The sequence below is a fragment of the Semicossyphus pulcher genome, unplaced genomic scaffold, assembly GCF_022749685.1.
Source record: "Semicossyphus pulcher isolate SPU_LCO1_2020_fin unplaced genomic scaffold, fSemPul1.0.p SCAF_25, whole genome shotgun sequence".
In the NCBI taxonomy this organism is placed as follows: Eukaryota; Metazoa; Chordata; class Actinopteri; order Labriformes; family Labridae; genus Semicossyphus; species Semicossyphus pulcher.
Genome location: NW_027211699.1, coordinates 6,729,804 through 6,751,140, shown reverse-complemented (window position 1 = coordinate 6,751,140; position 21,337 = coordinate 6,729,804). Strand labels below are relative to the sequence as shown.

Genomic DNA, 21,337 nt, shown 5'->3' with positions numbered 1-21,337 from the left:
TTGGATTAAGGAGTCCGTTAGTTTACGCTTTATTTTTGGAATGAATACAAAAATCAAACATAATATATACATACATTAAATGTATTATTATTAAAACAATCATGATAATAATTAGTTATATTATTATTGTCTATTATCCATTCTTGTTGTTTATAATGATGATGATGATGGTGGTGGTGGTGGTAATAATATTATTTTTATTGCTCTCAATGTACGTGCTATGGAAGAAAAAAACAACGACAGCGAATAACTTTAACAAATGTGAAAATATGTGAATGTAGAAAAATATGTTTGGGAACAGGAGTAGATATGTGTGGTATTATAGACTCTTTGAATAGTTCTGTTCACTTGATTTTCAACCTTGAAAATATTCTTTGTTCTGTAATATTCTATTTATATGTATACGATATAATATAAACTAATATAATTATTATGTAAAGTACTAAGTGCTACACACAATACTGTAAAATACAATCTGTCTTTTTTTTTAAAAAGCCAATAATCTATTTAAATGCTTTAAAATAACTCCCAATGTTAGTGTAAATTCATATATGAGTGAAATGAGTCTTGTTTTTATCTTTTAAAGTCAGACCCCTCAAAAAAAATAAATCATATTTTACACACAGGATTTTTTGAATGATTCACCCTAAATATCAATTCTATTACTTTTCTATTCTGGCATGTTTTTTGTGCAAAATATTTCAGCTTATTTGTATAAGATTTGGGGGATGTGTGTTAATTTATATAAATCAAAACTGTACGCTGAAGAAGAGAAGAAGAAGTCTTTAATGCACAATCATATTTAAAATACTATAGATTATGTTTTACAGTGAAGAAATTGGTATAAATTAATATAAATGTTGATGCATAATAAACCGGGAGTCCACAAAACGCTAAAGCAGGTGCAATTATTTCATACTCCACATAATTGCTATGCATCATTTAGTGATAAGAACGTCATTTCCCACAAGCCCCTTATTGAAGGCAGGTCCCTTTAGCTGCTGAGTGGACACTGCAGCCCAATAATCTGTGGGTCCTCCCCCTTCTCAGCCAATGGAGACTCTGTTGCTATCACAGTTTATATTTTTAGCAAATTGCTCAGCACTGTAGGAAACTACAAATATCCCTCCGCAAATAAAACTAGAGCCAGCTAGCTTAATTCGGAATTTATTTATGGACGAAAGGCACAATTTTTTTGTGTTTTTGGCTCGGCTACATTTCGAGGAAGATCATAAAATGACATCTTTCCCGGAAAGTGAGTACTGACATGTTTATTTTTATTTTTTCAAAACAATATATTGCTAACATTAAAATAGAAATTGCACTTTTGTTGGCATTTACTGTCAGGAAGACAAATGCATTAATACCATTACATAGAAAAGATAATGAAGTAGAAGCTATTATAATATGAAGAAAGTAGTCCCTACCGTCACGGGCGTGTGGGCGAGTCACACTGTATAAATACGCAAGGTTGTCAAACAGTAAAGTTTCTCTGGACCCTCCATGCGAAGTGTCAGCAGAAGACAAACTGGAAAACCATTTGACCCTCTGAGAATTGTGGCAGCAGTCTAAAAATCTCCTTTATTAACGTGGGAATGCATAAATGTTAGTATCCGAACCACCGACTCGACAAATCCGCATCGAAATCTGAGACAACACGGGAATAAAAACAGAAACGCAGGAGTGCAAGTGAAGCTCGTGCATCAGTAACGAAAGGTGAGTAATTAAATCTCAGCCGGTGCATGAAATAGGATGTTTTACCTTAAATATCCGTAAAGGTGCGTTCAATGACTACAGCATGTTGCTGTGTGTTGGTGTTTGTCTTTCCAGAAGCTTTGGCTGTCCATCAAAACGCGCTGACTAAAATGAATGACTGCACTGAATCGGCCATTGAATGAATACTCACCTTTTGTTTGAATTTAAGCCATGTTATATGTTACATTAAATGATCCTCTGCACGCCTGTTAAGCTGTCACCCTCATTTTCCCTTACATTTAATGTTGGACGGGGTTGTTTATGCCGAGGAGGGGCTCTCTTCTTCCTCTCACAGTGCACACACTCGCTCGATATGCTCTTCACCACCTAATTAGCTTTATATTTTAATTTACGTGGCGGCTTTTCTTCATTTGCATGCCAGCTAAACCAGTGTCCTTTCTGCTCCGGTGCCTTATATTTTTTTTATACTGACATATGGCAGCAGGTAGACCCTTCTGCCTTGTTATCTCAGCTTGTCATCACACATGCAAACCTGGAGGATATTTCTCCCCTCTCACGCTCTTCTTGCCTCTTTACCTCCATTATTTGGCGTTTGGTATATGTCCAGAATATTCCTAATTCATATAAATGTCAACCTTTTTAAAGTCTAGTTAGGAGAAAGGGGACATTCAGCAACACAAGTGGGAAAAATCTGAATTATATTAATGTCCTATTGAATTATGTGTGCTCACCACTTAATTCAGGCAGGTCTCTGTTGCTATAATCATAATAATAAACTACCATATGTTGCTCTAAACCCTAAATTACATTATTCCTTAAAGGGGCTTTTGTTTTCAGATATCCATTGTAGCTTGTGCTCCCTGTAAATCACTGTAGATCTGCTTCTTTATAGATAAAACCAGGCTTGTGGTGGACACCTTGCTGCACACAGTGCCACACATCTGCCGCCCTGATAATGAGTCCATGTAAACAAAAATAGCACAATAGATCCTTCTGCTGCACAGAGCAGCAACAACAGGCCTGCGAAATGAATCCAGGTCTTCCTAGCTGTAGAGAAAACCTGCAGGTAGAGAATATAAACACAAACGTGTCGAGGATTTTTAATAACACGGAAGATTTTGATGTTTTTATGGATATTACAAGCTTTTTGTTTACGATTTAGACCATTTATTTCACTCGTGAAGCAGCTTATCTGCAGTTATTATCTGCTGAGCGATTCCTTTAATGTCATTGGATGACATTGGATCTTGTGTCTTACTTTTTCATGTTAGCTTTGAAATGCTGTAGATGCTGTAGGTAGCTTAAGCGTGTGTGCACACAGGGTTTTAAGTGATGAAGTGTGGTGCAGGTGATGGACTGCTGGATCATCCTGTGCTCAAACATCCTTTGTTTTTTACTGTCAATCAGGTGTTGGAGAGGAATTTGCACCACAGAAAACGCAAAATGGGGCCCTATTTATAGCCCTTTCTAACCACCCCCCACCTTATCCTTCAATGTCACCTTTTTCATGTGACGGGGGAAATGTAAATGTGGTCTGGAGCCGTCACTCCGGCAGCCGTGCATGCAGCCTGTGCAGCTTTATCTGTAATAACATTAGAATTGTCTTTAATCGGAGGCGTCTTTCTAATCTTAGCTGCCGAATCCCCATCTGGCAGGGAAGTGAATGTGAGTGAATTGTTTGTGTGTGTGCCTGCGTATGAGGGGGAGGGGAAGGGGGTGATCGCGTGCACTGCATGGTGGGAAATGATGTTCTGTGAATTCAACTAACTGTCCTGCCATTTTACACTTGTTTCGTGTGATTCTTGTGGCTTTTTTTGATTCCTTTTTTGCGTGTAATCTTTGAATCAGCGTGAGTGTGCATGCGCCGAGCAGACTCTGAGGGACCGTGGTAAAGCTTTAAGCAGGAGGCACTCCGTGGGATCGGATTCAGATTATAAAGGATTTATGAAGGCCACAACACAGCATCTGTTCCATCCATCAGTGCATCCTGCAGATGATGAAAACCAAAATATAAAACATCGTGCTGCAGAATACTGGATGATTAAATAGATGTTCTCAGCTATTGATAAACAAATGTACAGTATTTAGAATTACCCCTCGCCGTATTCATGCATCCTACAAATGTACCGTGTTTTTCCTAAAGACTTTAAAGGCTTTTCACATTGTTTCCTGGAGCTCTTTGAATATGTCTGATTTATAATATATTTCTCTGGTTCTTGCCAAGTTTAACGACATCTTTCTTTTTCTTTTTTCTTCACAGTTTGGACCTGAAACATTACAACGTACTTGTGACAACATACAGCCTGCAGCCTGCTGCCCCTGCCTTCAAGGTGCCTTTACCATGATGACACTAAAAGACTCACACACTTTACAATAAGCCACAGGACACGCGCCTTGTCACAGCTGCATCGCCTCACTTTCAGCATCATCTTCGATCACTTCGCTCCCCGGACGGCGCTCGCCTGGTGCAGCCATGCATCTGGAAGTGAAGGTCGCCCTCAACTTCATCGTGTCCTACCTGTACAACAAGCTGCCTCGCCGTCGAGCCGACTTGTTCGGCGAGGAGCTGGAGAGGATACTGATGTCACGTTTTGAGGGTCACTGGTACCCGGAAGCCCCGCTGAGGGGTTCAGCTTTCCGCTGCATCCACTTGGGAGCACCGAGGGACCCCGTGGTGGAGCTGGCTGCCAAGAGAAGCGGACTGGACACGGAGGAGGTGCGTTCAAATGTTCCTGCAGAGCTCAGCGTGTGGATCGACCCCTATGAGGTGTCGTACCAGATTGGAGAGAAGGGGGCAGTGAAGGTTCTGTACCTGGAGGACCCCCCGGGCCTCGGCTGTGACAGCGAGAGGGCAGAGGGGGTGATGAGAGAGGGGAATGGAGATACGGAGGCGGAAGAAGCCAAGAGTCTGGGCTTCAACCCTGACGCTCAGGTGTTTGTGCCAGTAGGAAGCCAGTCGTCTCCTGCCCTCATGCCGTCGCTCTCCAGCTCTCCCACCCCGCTGTCCGCCCCGCCCTGCCCCGGCCTCTTCAGCTACCCCAGCTCCAGCACGCCAACCGACCCTGCTGTCCACTCCTCCAACACCTCCACCCCTTCCCCTCCCAGTGGCGGGCTGCCCTACCTCTCCGCCCAGCAGCCGCCCTCCACTCTCCCCGCCACCCGTCCGCAGCCAATCACCTTCACCACCGCCAGCTTCGCCGCCACGAAATTCGGCTCAACAAAGATGAAGAAGTGCAGCGGGGCCGGGTCTGCAGCCGGCTCTGCCGTCGTCATCGCGCCCGCTCAGAGGATCCTCTCCCGCTCTCCCACCACCATCTCAGCCCCTGAGCTGCTCAAGCACAAGCCCCTGTCCCTCTCCCTGCACTCCCTCGGAGGTCCCATCGCCAGCCAGCTCTCCCCCAACGCCAAAGAGTTCGTCTACCCAGGATCCCCGGGCCCCCTTTACTTTGACGCCGACACCCAGCCCATGCAGCCTCACGCCAGCCCATTCCAGCCCCCACACACCGTCACCACCCACCCGTCCTTTGACCCCTTCTCCAGCCCTCCTCCTGCGCAGAGCGTGGGCATCATCGGCAGCAGCGGAGGAATCCCGTACATGGAGAAGCCGCCGTTTGTGGAGGGTTTAGGAAGCTACAACCTGCAATATCCCAGCCAGTCCTTCCAGCCTGTGGTGCTGGCCAACTAAGCCTTCGTTTGTTATCATGAGAATTATTGTGGGAGAAGGTGGGTGGAGGACAATGATGCTCAAGATGTTTTCAGTTTTCTAACAAATTGTTCTAATACTAATACGAGTTAAGAATTAGTTTTACTACAAAGATTTAAAAACCACCTCGAGTGTTCATGTGATTTGTTTTGTTCCTCCAAAATCCCCAACCGGCCCGTCTGTCTGTTGCTGTTACTCATCACCTCTCGTGTGTTGGCTCTAATGACAGGGGTGGGTCGGTGGGTGGGTGTTGCATTTTGTTTCTACCTTGAGTCGTTGCCAATCTCTTTATGTTCATCATTCTGCATTGGATGTTTATTTTGTTGGGTTTCTAGTTAAGTGGACTCGGCTCTGTTTTTGCACTGCACTGTCATGCTGTGAAAAAGGTCTTCGCCAAGTCCTGCAGGGAACGACGGCTGTGGAAAGCTCAGCACTTTGCTCTGCAATCTGCTCTGCCCTACTTGCCACAAATACAGAGAGAGAGAGGGGCTGTGCTGTCTCTGCGTGTGTCGTCCTGTTCTGTTTTGTTTTGGCTCAGCGTGATGCACAGACTCAGTGTTTGTGCAGGAACGCGCTCGCGCACAGGCGCAAGTCGAGGGTGTTGTTGTCTCCGCGTGTGTATTGGAAGCAGTTTATCGTCGGCTGAGTGTGCGCATGACGTGAGTTTAGATGAAAACGAGAACAGAGGAGGGGGCAGAGAGGGGGTGTGAAGGGAGTGATGTAGTGGAATGTATCGCACCTGTCAGGGGGAGCTGCAGCGGGAAAGGTCGGGGAAACCTTGATGAATGTGAAAAGCAAAATAAATCGGTGCATTTTAAGACGATACTCGTGTGCTGATACCTCAGTTCTCCACAAAGGGACGTAAGCTATGGTGTCGTGCACACATATGCAGAAATATACGCACACTTCCAGTCAGCAGTGTGTGAAGGTGAACAGGCGGAGGAGGAGGAGGAGGCGAGGGGGAGGGGATGCAGCAGTTAAGCAGCAGGGATTGTGATAAATGGCTTAGCATGACTTTGACTATGAAGGAGAGGTTTGCCTCTGCATGGAGGAGAGATGGGAGACGGGAGGACATGAGAGTGGGAGAGAAGCAGCTCGATGGTGGCCGTATTGGCTCAGAGGAAGAACACTTTAAAACCCAGAGCACGTTTGTGGTGAGCTTAAATGGCATTGAAGCCAAAAGCTCACACTATTCTCTCCCTCCTCTTGAAATTCTTCAGTGATCGCAGCTCCTCTGGCCGTGAACACAGAAGAAACATGCATACGCTCCGGGCTGCTCTGTGTCCTCTCCCTGCTGCAGTGATGCAAAGATGAATGTTGTTGTATCGGTGTGCTGTTTCTGTGGTTTGTTTACCGGCTGGGTCCATGTGATCGTTTGGTTTAGTCACTGCAGGGAAGTGTAACCCCCAGATGTCCGGCACTTTATTACTGGGCTCCTGATGCCGTGTGTCGCCCACAGACGTGAGCGCCAACCCGCTCCTTTGCCCTCTGTTTTATTCAGCAGTCATGAAACGCTTTAGAGCTTGATTTGTTTTCAGATGCATCACGCTGTCGAGGAGATGCCGTCCGTCACGTCCGTTTATTTCATGTTTTCTAGACGTTTTTGTATAAGATGATCCAAGGACCCCTGACTTGTGCTCAGCTCGTCGTGTGCATGTTTTATTTCTTTATTTCTTTTCAAGGGAGCGGGCGGGGGAGGGAGGGAGGGGGGGAGGGGGGGTGCTCATCTGTTAGTGTTTCGATCGTGAGGGAAAAGATGCGTTTCTATTTTCGTTTTCTAATTTATTTCCAATATTTCTATAGTTTTTGCAGATTCTCACTCACATTTGTACGAGTACGACATGAACCGTCCAGGAATATGTATATAAAAAGTTCTTATGTTCAGATTCTTTGTTTAGTTTCTTACATGCTGAGGTTATTTTTTCAGAAAATAACGTGAATATATGCAAACCGAGACAAAAATAAAGATGTACAGAAAAAAAACAAGTATTGAATGTGTATTGTACCTTGTACAGCATTTGTCTAAAGACGGGTAAATGTATTCATTCTTGGGGTCGGACTCGGAGTTAAAGATGTGAATGTTTACAGTTTGTGTCGGAGAAGATGGCTGATATTACTTTCTCTGCGCTCCCAGGGCGGGCTGACTAAACGTCTCCATCGGCAGAACATTTAAACCAAAAATCTCCACATTTAACTTCTTTTTAAGCTTTGACCAGCTTCCCCCTTTTATGTGACATCACTGCAGATTGTGTGCTCACCCTGCCTTTTTCTCCCCTCTTTTGTTTTGCTCATGAACACATCCCTAAACCCAGATACATCCAGATTTATATAAATCTGATATTATATTTCCCATCAAATTTGACCTCATTTATTTTTCTCCCCATCAGCCCTGTCCTGTGCTCCTGATACTAAAGCCATATCCCAGACTGTCTTTGCTTACACAGATGCTTACCCTCCTCCAGTGCAATGTAACGCCATAATTTAAATTACCCTGAACGATTCAAGGGGTTACTACCTCTCTGCACCCTGGAAAAAAACGTATATATATCTCCTCAATAGGAAGGCAGTGTTTGGAAAGATGAAGGAAATGAATGTGCTGTGAATGTGATTCTGATCCAGTGTTATTCCACCCTGCTTCAGACGGCCTGCGGGGAAAGAAATGCTCATTTGATCGTGCGTTTTAAACTCGCTCGTCCAAAAGAAGTCCAAGTGACTCGCTTTCTTCCACATTTGTCCAATTGTTAAAAATCCTCTGCGTACAAATCTGGCTCTGGAGGAGATCTGAGGATGCGAGTGATTAGCTGAAGAGCATCTTTAGAAATGAATGCTGTTTGGTGTTTTACAGATTAGAAAAAGAGCGTTTCAGCCGCACCATCCACCCGCAGGCTGATCTACAATCAGGGCTGAAATTTAACGAGGAGGAAAAACAAGAATTTTGTATTCTGATGTCCTTTGCTTATATCGACGTGTGCGTTTTATTTTGCACTTTGGAATATTTCATTGTCATAAAAGAAGTTTATTTTCTATGTAAAGTTTCACATTTAAGAGTAAAATAGATCTAATTAAAAGTTGAGATGATGTATAAATATAGTGCTTTCTTTCCTGCCTGTATTTTATTATTTTTCCTATTTTGTATCGGATCTGTACACCCTGTAGATGTGTAATGAATCTTTCACTACTGAAAATGCAATGACCTGTTTTCTGTGCTGCCCCTCGGGAATGGGGAGTTACTACTGCAGTTTCTTATTGTATCAGATTCTTTTTTAAGTTTGTAATAAAAAGAAACAGATTGGCAAAAAGAAGCATGGAAAATAAGCTGATTGTGTCCTCGTCGTTGTTTGTGTGTACGCCGAGCTCGGAAGCTGTAGCATGTTGATAAACCTCTCTCTTGGTGCGTGTGTCTCGTACTCAGGTGAACACATTGCACATCAAAGGTGAGGAAAAGTAGATCCCCGTGTTCCTGAGAGGAGCCGCACATTGAAATGCAGGAGCAACGTGTCCTCTTATTGCAGTAAACAAACTCAAGTGATGTTTGATCAATAATTCAAAGCAAAAGCTGAAATTCTCGAACGGTGAGGAGCCAGATTGCTCACCACCCACCTCAGCTGGACTCGTCCCAGCAGATATTACTCGATATTTCATCACATTCTCAGCTCTCTGTCTGTCCGTCCGTCCTGCGCGTGTGTGTGTGTGTGTGTGTGTGTGTCTGTGCTGGAGGGATGCAGCAGGCTGTGAGGTTGGCTCGCTCACGTGCACACGCTGGGCTGTGCTTTTTTATAGCAACATGTAGTGGTGTGACATTAACATGCATGACTGGGCTCCTCCTTGGCTCTCCTCCACATCTCCATCACCCACTCACTGCATCCCCCCTCCTCCCTCGGCTCACATGCCTTTAACTGCATCCCTGTTCTCCATCCCTTTGCCATCTTGTTTCCTCCATTCTCCTCCAACCCCTCCTCTCTCCCCTCCTCAGCATCCTTTCCTCCCTCTCTCTCGCTTCCCACAGCCCCTCCCTTGCATCCTCGCTTTCCTTTCTCCATCCTCCTCACGCTTACACGCACACACCCATCCCGCTGGTCTTTGAGGCTGCTGCCGCTGCTGTTACGCAACGCTGCTCCCCAGTGTGTCGATGTGATCATTACGCAACATCTCCTACTCCTCTGGAATACTGATGAGCAGCAGGACCGAGGCTGCGAGGGGACACTGACAAACATCAAAGCATCTGAAAGACAACAGAAATGCATCCTGTGTGTGTGCATGAGGACTCGGGGTGTGCATGTGTGTGTGTGCGTCTCATTTGTCCACCACACAGCTTCTTTTGTTGCCGATTGTTTCTATTGTTCACCCATCAGAGCCGCTGCAGCTGCTCGATGTATCAAGCAAGGTCAAACCAAGAGCCCATGTGTCATTAAATCCCAATTTATTTCATATGCATGATACAAGATACAATTAGGACATGGTACTGCAGTTGCATGTATCCTATACATGGTTAAGACCATACAAAAACACTTAACAAAAACATGTTATATAAAAAGAGAAAATAAAGCAAAACACCACAAAACAAACAAAACTTTAAAAATGTTTTCAATAGTTTAAAATCTTTTTTTTAGGAGTATTGAAGCTACTTCGAAGAGTAAACAAGGACAGAGTGTCATTGATGCGAAGCACCCGAAGCCAGAGCCATCGTTTCGGACCAGAACCGGAGAGCGCAGCCGACCTTCACATTGAGATGCTATCTGGCGCCATCTTCAGGTAAAGAAGCAAACAGCGCTTATACACTAGTGCCACCTGCAGGCAGAGTGTTACAACTTTTTATACACTTTAGAAAATACATTCGGATTGGGATACATCAGAATTTGTTACCACTTATCTGTTGTCTTTTGGATCGCTTTCATGCCTATTTTCAGATGAGCAAGATAAAAATGTATTTAATTTTTTTAGCTCACAGGCTAGATAAGCATTTGTTAAAACTCACACAGTTGCTATAAAGGGCAGCTGCTGTTCCCGCCTTTGCCTGTAGGTGGTGACAGTTGATTTACATCATCCGATCTATACTGTTGCTGCTGTTACCTTCTGGACAATTTGCAGCCTGCTTAAAGTCAATGAGGGTTTGTGAGTTAGAGGCTGGTCCCATGAGGTGCTACACATCAAAATCAACAGAAACAAAGAGATTGCTACATACCATATGCAGTACTATAAACCATCTGTCTTCTAAAAGCCTCTCCTGGCCCGTACCTTTAGTCAGCCTAAGCAACACATTTTCAATTGAGTAAAAAAACATAACCAAAGGTTTGCATTCATTAACTGCACTGATGCAGTCAATGTCAAGTTTGAATGTCAATTGCAAAAGAGAACACATTGTTAAGAAGTGTCTGTTATATTACACCATCATGAGTCCAAAAAAACACAGAATTTATCGAGAAAACACACCAACTGATCCAGTGTATCTAGATATAGATCAATCTTGAGTCAATAGAAATCCACACAGTGATCAAAAGATGCTGTTTTCAGCTGATGTTTGCCCCAAGGTCAACGCCGGCTGCACAAAGACAGGTGGCGCTGTTGCGCGTGTCATAAACGCAGGACATCAAAGCAAAGATGCTCTGCTTCTTCTTGTGGCGAAACTGCACAGCGAGCCGTCGACCAGCCGTCCAAAAACAAATCGAGTTTTCAGTGATGGTTACAGACATAAGTACACTTGGTGTCAAATATGCAACAGAAAGAGAGACGAGTTTACTGGGATTCATGCATTAGGATCCTAGACTACAGAGGATCAAAACTGGAAGCACAAATGACTTTGGGGCGTTTCTATTAAGTACGTCATAGCAAGTTTACATACAACATCAGCACTGAAATTAAACAAGCATTACATAACAGAGTATTATTGCCACATTTATTTTCTTTCCAAGATTACGGCGATTATGAGTACGAGCTGACTGATGACAAAATCTGCATCAGCCAAAGACACTTGAGATATAAAGTCCCATAACAGTCTTTAGTGTTTTATTTACTAATTTAGACACAGACTCAGCCACTTTGGCAAAATGAACTCCGTTTATCAATTCAGACATTTGCCAAATGGATGTAAGCTGCTTTTTATGTGCTCTCTGCTTCAACCAACACCGCTTTGTAGCCCTGCTTAATTTGACTCCGTTCAGAATTGGAAGTGTGGGATGAGGTAAATAATTGTGTGCCCTGTCCTCTGTGTGTCAGACACGTAACGTGTTTATATAGACAAAGCAAATCCCATAAAACTATAGAAATCTGGTTTTAAAACAAACATCCAAAAGCACAGTTTACCCATTGAATTCCCTGCATTGGTTCATTAGAAGTATTGTTCCGTAAAGGAAATAATCTGACATATTGTTGTACATCACAATCAACAGATGCATTATTACCATCAGAATAAATACAGCACTCATTGACTATTTGGCAAATATAAGGAATAGTATTGGGTTAATAAAGACACAGTCACATTTCCCGTCTCAGGAAATAAAGACTATGAGACAATCATTTATTTACACGGTTTAGAAGCAGTCGACTTTGGGCCTGCCTTTAATTTAAAAAAATCAATCCAGCCGTCACTGCACCGTGATCCGGCAGGCAGCGGCTCTAGCGGCCTCTACCTGCAGCGTGCAGTAAAATAAACATCCCTACATATGAACGTACCCCTCCACCAGTGAGGGCCCTGCAGATCATCAAACTAATGCCTTCGACAGTAACTCTGAGAAAAACTACCCCTCTCTCTGCATGTGTTAAATCCTCTTCGTCTCTTTGTCGCTCTTCTTTTACTAAATCTCGTGTGAAGATTAGGAAGCTGATCTGAGGTTAGTAGAAAAGGAAACTAAGTCGCAGCAGCTTCATACTGTCATGCATGTTTTCTCCTTTAGAGCTACTGTGTCTCCCTTTGTGGTCGTGGTGAGTCAGGTGTTCTACCTGCCGCCACTATAATCTGTGTTTTTTACTAAAAAAGTGTGAAAATGGATTACACACTGATGCACCCACATCTCTATGTGGTGCAGGGAGATGACTTTATATACAAACAGCGTTGTGTGCGCAGAGGCGTGCATGTGGGTTACAAGAAGGAAGAACTGTGTCTGAATCGCACCTAAAGGACTCATCCTTTTCTCCTCTGCAAACCCGAGGCCTCCTTTCTCCTCGAGCTGGAAGTACCTCTGAGAATCTGACTCCTACTCCTCTCCTCTCCTCTCCTTCCCTGCCATGAGTTATCAACATCCCTCTCCTGAGCCTAAAAGTATTTTAAACTACAGACACAACAGACACAAATATAAGTGCAACACAAGGAAAAGTGAGGGACGGCTAGTGTGCACCTTTCTAAACACACAACTTCTAACTGACTCATGCTTTGGTCCACTAAGAAGAAGTGCTGTGCAGTGATAAAAACAGATTTATGTAGTATTAAAAAGCCTGCTAATCTTTTGAAACAGACTGCTTCATGTTTCCTGACTTTCGTGGAGCCGTCTAGAGACGGACCATGTTTTCCGTGTGTGTTTGACCGTGGGAGAATCCACAAATGTCCCCGTCCTCTCTGAGTGTAGGAGCCAGGCGCTCTCCACAGGCCTTGCTGTGACCACCGCTCCCATAATGCCTCACTACCTGCCAGTGTGTACCCAAAAACTCCAGCATCGTGTCAGACACAGACTGGAGCTTGACACAGTGACTGGAGGTCAGTAAAGACAACAGTGCAAATTTAGATTCCCTCGATGTTTGTATCTGTGTTGAATTCTGCGGGGAAGGGAGTTCTGCTTCATGTCTCATCGATACGTCGTGGGTTTCATTCTCAGTTCTTTACAGGGGGCCGTACTTCACCTCGTACCGGGCCAGGACGTTCTTGCAGCGACCGCAGTCCTTCCGCAGCTCGGCCACTTGCTGCCGAAGCGCTGAGTTTTCCCGCTCCAGGAAGGAGGCGCGCACAGTGATCTGGTTCTCCTTCAGGCGTCGTGCGTCACGAGAGCGCTTCGCTGCCACGTTGTTCTTCTTCCTCCTGGACCAGTACTTGTCATCCTACGGGAACAAGAGTGAAGGTTAATGATGAACGCAGAAATACACTGAAAGGGAGCGGGATTGGGACTAACATCTGTGTTGTGAAGACATCCCCCATCTTTTATCTCTAATCCACCAGCCACCACTCTAACTGTAAATGCTTTAATCTTTACAAGCACTGACCAGAACACCGAGCGGTCTTTAGGTCAGCTCAATTTTTACTCAACTTAAAATAGAAAAAAAGGGTTCTCCAAACGTGTTTTGATTTAATGAGCGTACCTTCTGCTCATCAGGAACAAACACTTTCTTAGCCTTCTTGATCATCGGCTGCGGCTTCAGCTCCTCGTCGGAGAACTTGTGTTTACGCGGGTTGAACAGCTCTCCCCCCGGCACGCTGGACAGGACCAGGTCTGTGGGATCCGGCTGGAAGTTGATGTCCACCTCGATTGCGTCTGGGTCGATGGGAGACGGTGTGTTACGTTCTGCAGAGTTACAGAGACACAAAGTAAGCATGGATACAAGATACAACGCAAAACAAACCACAGTAAAGTTAACTGATGGTAGCGGGAATGTTACTGCTTTTTGCTTATAGCTCAGTGTGCAGTACACAAAGCACTCTCAATGTCCGCCTTAGTTTCAGGTTTTTATGAACTATTAGGAAATACATTATATAAAGAGGTTACAGTCATCGTCATACTGATCATACAGAAGCTACAGGCTCAAAGGTCAGGGGTTTGTCGGTGGGTCTACATACAAAGGTCAGTTAATATTACGCCACACCTTATGACTAAGTACACAGCCTGAGTGGGGCAGCTGAAACTAATGGCTAACATCTGTGCCAACTTTTAGCCTCTAAAAACTTAACTTACGATCTCTGCCAGCAGGGCTTGTTTATAAAACATAAAGAAATAGTTATAAAAACTAGTATGAGTTATTTGAAATATCATAAATAAAGAGGAACTGTGTATCCAAAGATCCAGAAAGAATCAGCTGTCCAACAATATGTACTCAACTGTGAATCTAAATTTTCTCACCTGTTTTCTTCTGTTTCACTTCCACTTCTGTTGCTGCCTCCTCAGGCAAAGCTTCCTCCTCTTGTCCTCCCTCCTCTTCTTCTTCTTCTTCTTCCTCGTCCTCCTCCTCCTCATCCTCGTCCTCATCTTCCAGTTTAGCTGGTTGTAAGATGGTGACTGTCACCGCTTCCTCTGAGTCTGAGGTGACCGTAGAGTTGGCGGAGGCAGAGGGAGAAGATGCTGAGGCTGCAGCAGCAGGGGTAGGAGGAGCAGCAGGAGTAGTAGTAGCAGTAACCTTGAGGATGGATTTGCCTTTGCCTTCCACTGAAGTCAGCGTCTTCTGCAGGTCCTCCTCCTCCAGGCTCACAGGGATCCCGTTCTCCAGGAGGAACTCATCCAGGTCCATGTACTCCAGGTGGAATGTCTCCCCATCGTAGGGGATGGTTTTCTCCCAAATGGCGGGGGTCAAGGAGGCTGATACCCCACCACCGCCGCCGCCACCTCCTCCTCTGGAACCTCCACCAGTGCTGGCTACCCCATCCCCGCCTGCCTCCACATCCTCAGTTGAGCACAGCTTCTCTTTCTCGATTTCTGCATTAAAGACAGGAGGGTCAAATTAGTGAATTATATTTTCTTATGCGCATGACATCGGGGCTCCTTTAAGAGGGTCTGAGACACGTGCACACACAGGGACAGCCTAATAACAGAGGAAAGGCAGGTGGAATAAAAAGGGGTGTGTGGTGGTAGCGTGACATCTGTATAATAGATACATACAGCCTGTGAGGTTGAAGGTGGAAGGTAGATGCCTATAGGCTTCGCAGGGCCAACAAATACAAGAGGAGAGACTTGATCTAAACGTGCACCCAAAACACAACCACACAAACTAGACACCAAATAACACCAGACTAATGTGCCTAATGAAAAGCCAGGCAGTGTCTGTGTCTCGGAGTGTATTTCCTGTCAGTGTGTGATGCATCGAAAGCAGCAGATTGGAGTTAGAACTTTTTGTTCTTTCTTTATTTTCTCGCAGCCTCGGATGAAACTGGCTCCATGTAAGCTATTGTATGTGTGTCTTAATCTCACAAAATTGACGGACATGGTTTAATCCCGAAATAATAAACCGCTTATAGCACAGACTTAACGTTTAAGCACATCTAGTCCAGCAAAACGCTTCACATCCGTCGACTAAAACTCGTTGTCAGTTGACCAGGCAGAAATCTGAGCACTTATTCTCGCATTTTGTACATACCGTCGTCGCCTTCCTCCAGGATGTTAGGAGGAGGAATGTCCATGATCTTCTTCAAAACAAAAGGAAAAGACTTCTGCGGAGTCGCTTTAGCGTCGTTATCAGCGGGCTGAAGCGCCACAGTCATCGCGGCTTTGCCAGGCATTGTTCCCCGCTAAGCTCCGAGCAAACCTGGGTGATGTTCCTGACGGTAACCGATAGTTACTTCCTTTACCGGGAAAACGACAGAAACAAACCACACGCGGTTCTAAGCTTGTTGAGACAGCTGCTGTTCCCAGGTCTTTTTGACAATATTAACGTTTTGGATGCAAAAACAACACTACACGAGCCCCTTGTTCTCTCCCCCACCGATCGTGCTGGTTGGATATTCATGATCTACATGCCCCGCCTACTCGCGGAATAGTGGAAGCTGATTGGTTATCAGCTCTGCCTATATAAATGTATACGGCGGTTGGACGATCCTCTTTGTCTATGTAGTAGTTCCACTGCCACTCATTACCCATAAAGATATTAATTCTTTATTTAAAAAAAATCAAAATCACAGTAAGAACAGAGTCTCATGCAGCCAGCATATTATTATATATTGTTAGCAGAAAATGTCACAGCTTGCGCATAAACAAAACAGCGAAAAGAGTTGGGGAGCGTCCTGCTAAAGTTAATTACACATTTGTATTTTCATTCTGTCGTTACACCCAAAGACAACATATTGCAGTGTGCTCTTGCAAAGGCTGTCAGCTCCTCGCATCCTACCCAGCACAAGATACTCGTGGCCTAACACGTGCCCCCGCCCGCACCCTCCTCACGTGAATGTACAATCTGTCGAGGGGCGTGGCTTCAGACATTTAGCACGTGTGAGCCAAGGCGAGCTGGAGCGGGCAAGCGCCCGACTGAACAACTGGCACGGGACCCAAAGGTAACAGAGTACATGTTGTTTACCAGACAGCTCTAGATAATACAACTCCGTGTCCTTAAATACTGTGCCCTATTTTCTCTTCCCCGACAAAAGTCTAAGATTCCTACCAACATAGGTTTATATTTCCACAGCTACATTGTGAAGTAATCAGCAATATTATAATTTTATTTAATCGTTTAACCCATCCTGTCGCCAATATTCACACAACCCCTTTCTAACAAAGTATTTGTATGCCTTTTAATTCTTCCGCATTAAAAGCTCGCAGTGCCACAACAAAAGAGGAAATCTCACGTTTCCGTGCACGCGCTGCTATTGCACGCGAGAGTGAGCGCGTGATGCTCCCTCGCTCGCTCGAGCAGGATGTTTGGGTTCAGGAACACGATGTTCAAACCGCGCAACACCCCACCTTCAACAACAATGTTTCTTTTCTCACAAGTTCGCCACATTAACCACATGGTACACCGAGTGTGCTGTATCTGCTCCAGCAGAGAGTGAAGCGGTTTGAATCCCTGCTGCAGTGAACACAGAGAGGGGACTGAAGAAGAGACTGATGCTGCTTATACTCCCATATCTTATGCATGAAGGCTACAATAGGCAGAGATCATCCAGTGTCAGTATCAGTCTAAGCATCAGAAGTAACCACTTGTGAAAGAAACATGAAAATATCTGTTTGCGAATTGTGCCTGAATTTGGTGATTGAAAGTGTGGATGAATAAAGGCATGGGGAGAGGCGAATGTCACCTTTGATTCGACCTTGTTATCGTATGCACCGCCTCAGAAAATTACATTAACCAGGCATCCTATTGCACATAGGGTTGGTATTCAAAAATACTGAGTCATGAGTCTAATATCTCTTTAATTACAACATGTGCCATCAATGACGATGACAAGGTGAGAAATCAAGCTGTGAGCTCGTCATCCGAGAGGTCCTATGAGACTATCAACCGAAACTACATCTTAATAGTCTGTTGATCCAAGTGTTAAAGTTAAACTGTTGTCTGAATCTCAAGTCTATTAACAGTACGCAACATTTTCTAAATTATTGAGTCCACTTTTGTTAGCATGCAAGAAATCAATGAACTGTATATTTTTGTACTAACATGAAACAAGGCAATATATGCACAGATGGCTGATGCTTCAACTGTTATTGGTCTCACCACTATCTGTTGCACTGCAGGACAATAGTTGTTATACATAAAGTTCAAAATCACACAGACACACGGAGGATAACTGGCATATCTTGAGACCCTCTTTGTCAGGATGATTTATATCTAAGTATCATGTGGGGTAACCGGGTCAGTCCTCTGTCTGAGAGGAATAACAACATACCTATCTCATGTTGCATCTCACCTGTACTTGTGTAAACTGGTGAACAGTTTATCAAGGCGTTTCCTGCTGTTAGCTTAATATTCTGTTGAGCTTATTGAAAAATCAACAAGAAAAGCCTTGGGCTTAAGTCTGCTGTTTGTCGAGTTCAAAACACACAAGCGTCCTCTGATAATGGGAGCATTTTATTGACTCTCATGAAGCAGCTCAGACAGGAGGTGGCTTTGTGGACCAACTGTTGAGTCAGAACAAGACTTTAAAGTTGAATTTATCAGTAATAATATTTCAGTGTCGTCTCAACAGCAGGGGAGAACACGCCACAGCATTCATGAGCGAGTATTATGGCAAGAAAACACATCCTTCTTGTTGGACATTAATCATTAAGCATACTGTAACAGAGTGGTGTTGTTGAAGGGGCCAGCAGCCATAAGGTCAAGCTATTTTTATTTAATTCAGGTTTTAAGTAGGAGGTCAAATCTTTCATGTCTAACGAAGGTATGTTGTCAGATAGTAAAGAAAATATGTCTTGCTTGAAACATGCAGGTAAATAATATCCTGGTATGATGTATTATATAGTGAGATCATGTGCTTGGCTTAATAATTCATGAATGTGTCGTCACAAGCAGCAAATATGGCGGCAAATGCATCCACATTGGCAGTCTAACATTTAATTTAATGAATAATACAATCTTATATTTAAGCTTTCTTAATATAATGATTTTGCATGTGTTCCAATGAAACTTTGTAGACTTGAGTGCTGAATATAAATCACAGCGTTTTCTACCAGGGTCAGAGGTCAGAGTTACTGTCCCTCCGCCCATTTCCTCCAAACATCAAACCCGCTGGAGGGCCATTTAGGAGTTTATACAGTCAAGTCCGAGTGCTTCAAGTTCTCGTCGGTGGATGGAAAGACAGAGAGGTCACCTTACATTTATAAAATTCTATGATAACATATGCTGTGGTTAGTTCGAGTGTATAAGGAAATCCAGGTAAGTTCATTTTTGCGTGGATGGACCACACACAGTAAACCTAGCATACTGCATAATGTACTGCCTAAAATGGAAATAGTTTTGACATGTGGAGAGCAGGTGAGGGGAAAAACACTCCAAGTGAGAAAGAAAGGTGCCTCCCTGTGGCCTAACGTAACATAACGTGATTCCAACTTCTCATGTTTACTACACAGCTCTATTGCAGACTAAATAATACAGACTAAAATTCCTAAAACAACTCAAATTTAAAGGAAGCATAAAAGTATAAAAAGCGAACTGAGTGCAGAAAGAAATTAATGTGATGAAACCCTGAGTGAGGACTGTTTCAGTGCCGTTGCATCAGATGATATCATGCAGATATGCACTCGGACAGGTTGCTGACATCATGAAACTCACTCCCTTTGATCACTTGTGGATGTTTAGAGGGAGACGGCAACATTTCAATATAAGCAGGAAACTACAACAGGGTTAATCTCGACATGCACTAACGATTGCCTTTACTACAGTATGATTAATGAGTTCCTGATTACAGCAGGAGTTTGGTCTGAATGAGAGACAAGACAGCATCTAATCCCATTGTAATGAGGGTGTGATGTGTTTTGCAGGTCAGGATTAAAGTTGTTTACTACTTGTAATAACTTTGCAACAATAATAGAAGTACTGTCATCTTTCACAGCAGTTGCAGTAGCTTGATGTATAAATAGTATTTCTGCATTTCTAATTTTGCTCAACTAGTTTTAACACCAAAGATACTTTTACTCCGCACCATGGTTTGCATGTCACCCTGAACATATCGCTTATTTCCTATTTTTCTACACTATTAATTATCAAATCAAGCTAGAATTGCTTAAACATTAAATACTACTGCATGAAAGTAAAAGTACTCATAAGACAGTAAAATGGCCACTGATAAAGTTAACACTGGTTATGTTTTAACTGGTCAGTTGAAGCTAACTTTAACTAACTGGTAGCTAAGTGTGTCGCATTTTAATCTATTAAAGCTGCTGTGAGGAACTTTCGGTTTGTGCTGAGTTTGACGACACCTGTAGACAAAGCCGTACTTCTTATCTCTTTGCTGATTTTGTCCTGTACATTCTTAAGTGGTGGTTTTTAATAAAAAATCCTATCCTGCTTTCTTTAACAGTCATATGTATCACTCACTTTAAATTTTTGGCCTGAAAAATATAAAAAAAAGGCAGCGTACAGGTAACCGCTTTTTTCAGGCATTAAAATAAGTGTACAGAAATAATCAGTATTGTCGCTGATGGTCTGGTTTGCTTTTGTAGGTCATATAGAGTCATCAGAATTAATTTCAGTCTGTTTCATAGCCAACAAAAAACTCCTCACAGGAGCTTTAAAGTACAAACTAAGCACATAATTTGTTTAGACACATTAATATAGTGGAATGAATAGTATGTCTCTTAGAAATATATTGGAGTATACGTATCATAAAATTACTCAATAATATTAATAAATAAAATATGCAAGGAGAGTGGAAGTAAGTCACAATTAAGCCCACAGTACTCGAGTAAATACATTTGTTCAAAGTATAACAGAACAAGTTCAACGCTTTAGCAAGTTTCAAGCCTGTTTTTCTGCTTTAAAAAACACAACAAATACTCTCACCTGTGTCATCAAAGGCTGGGAAGGAGAAAGGGTAGTCAGCCAAGGACTTGAGGAGATCAGGAACATCGCTTCTGTCCCCAAAGTAGATTTGGTTAGCTGTTGACATGATCAACGGCCTGCGAAACTTATCAGCCGAAGTGTGAGAGACGAGTCCAACTGAGTGAGAAACGCTCAAACTGTGAGTGAGTCAGTGTCTGCCCTCCTCTGTTAACTTGAGTCACTTTTAACCAACTTTGCAGCAAGTCACATCATCACGGGGACTGCTGCATGTGTCCTAACAACTTGTATTGAAATGAGCAGGAGGCCACGCCCCCTACAGCCCTGTAAGTGGATGGAATTTGGGCACGCGCCTGTCAGTCAAAGCGCAGGGCCTATCAGGACGCAGTGGGCGATAACAACAACAACAAACCTGTTCTGCAGAGCACATTTGTCTCCACGCATGGAGACACGTGCAAGCTTGTGGGAGGCTCGAGGTCAGGTACAACCAAGTGCTCCACGCCACCTAGTGACGCGATTGAGAACTGCACTTGACAGGTGGTAAGTATTAGAGAGTAAGGAAGGCTAACAAGCAACATCACACTGTTAAAATCCAAGTTATAAGTCCAGTATTTAAAGATATTATTGGGTAGCAGTCTCCTAAGTTTTACTTTTATTACCTCACACAGAACATTTGCATCTGTACGTGATTCTACATATTTATTATATTATTATTTTATTATGTTTTGATGTGGCTGTTGGTCAGCACTGGGAGACGTATTAGAAATCAGAAGTCATATTCCAGTAAGAGTCTTATAAATAGCA

The 21,337-nt window shown here is 43.5% G+C and overlaps 2 protein-coding genes across 3 annotated transcripts; one reads left to right on the top strand and one right to left on the bottom strand.

Moving 5' to 3' along the window:
• The first annotated feature begins 1,522 nt into the window (after positions 1-1,522).
• LOC138604203 (protein Tob2) lies at positions 1,523-7,099 on the top strand. Its single transcript, XM_069676069.1, has 2 exons — positions 1,523-1,716; positions 3,977-7,099. The coding sequence occupies exon 2, from the start codon at positions 4,190-4,192 to the stop codon at positions 5,399-5,401; it is 1,212 nt and encodes a 403-aa protein (XP_069532170.1). The 5' UTR covers positions 1,523-1,716; positions 3,977-4,189; the 3' UTR covers positions 5,402-7,099.
• Positions 7,100-12,621: 5,522 nt separating this feature from the next.
• tefb (TEF transcription factor, PAR bZIP family member b) lies at positions 12,622-20,707 on the bottom strand. 2 transcript variants are annotated; one of them, XM_069676311.1, is made up of 4 exons: positions 20,537-20,707; positions 14,458-15,027; positions 13,703-13,905; positions 12,622-13,444 (listed from the first exon to the last, which is right to left on the bottom strand). In XM_069676311.1, exons 1-4 carry the CDS (start codon positions 20,640-20,642, stop codon positions 13,229-13,231), a joined length of 1,095 nt encoding a protein of 364 aa, XP_069532412.1. In that variant the 5' UTR covers positions 20,643-20,707; the 3' UTR covers positions 12,622-13,228. The 2 variants fall into 2 exon arrangements, with proteins under 2 accessions (XP_069532412.1, XP_069532411.1); XM_069676310.1 differs by lacking the exon at positions 20,537-20,707 and adding an exon at positions 15,686-16,022.
• Between the last annotated feature and the right edge of the window lie 630 nt (positions 20,708-21,337).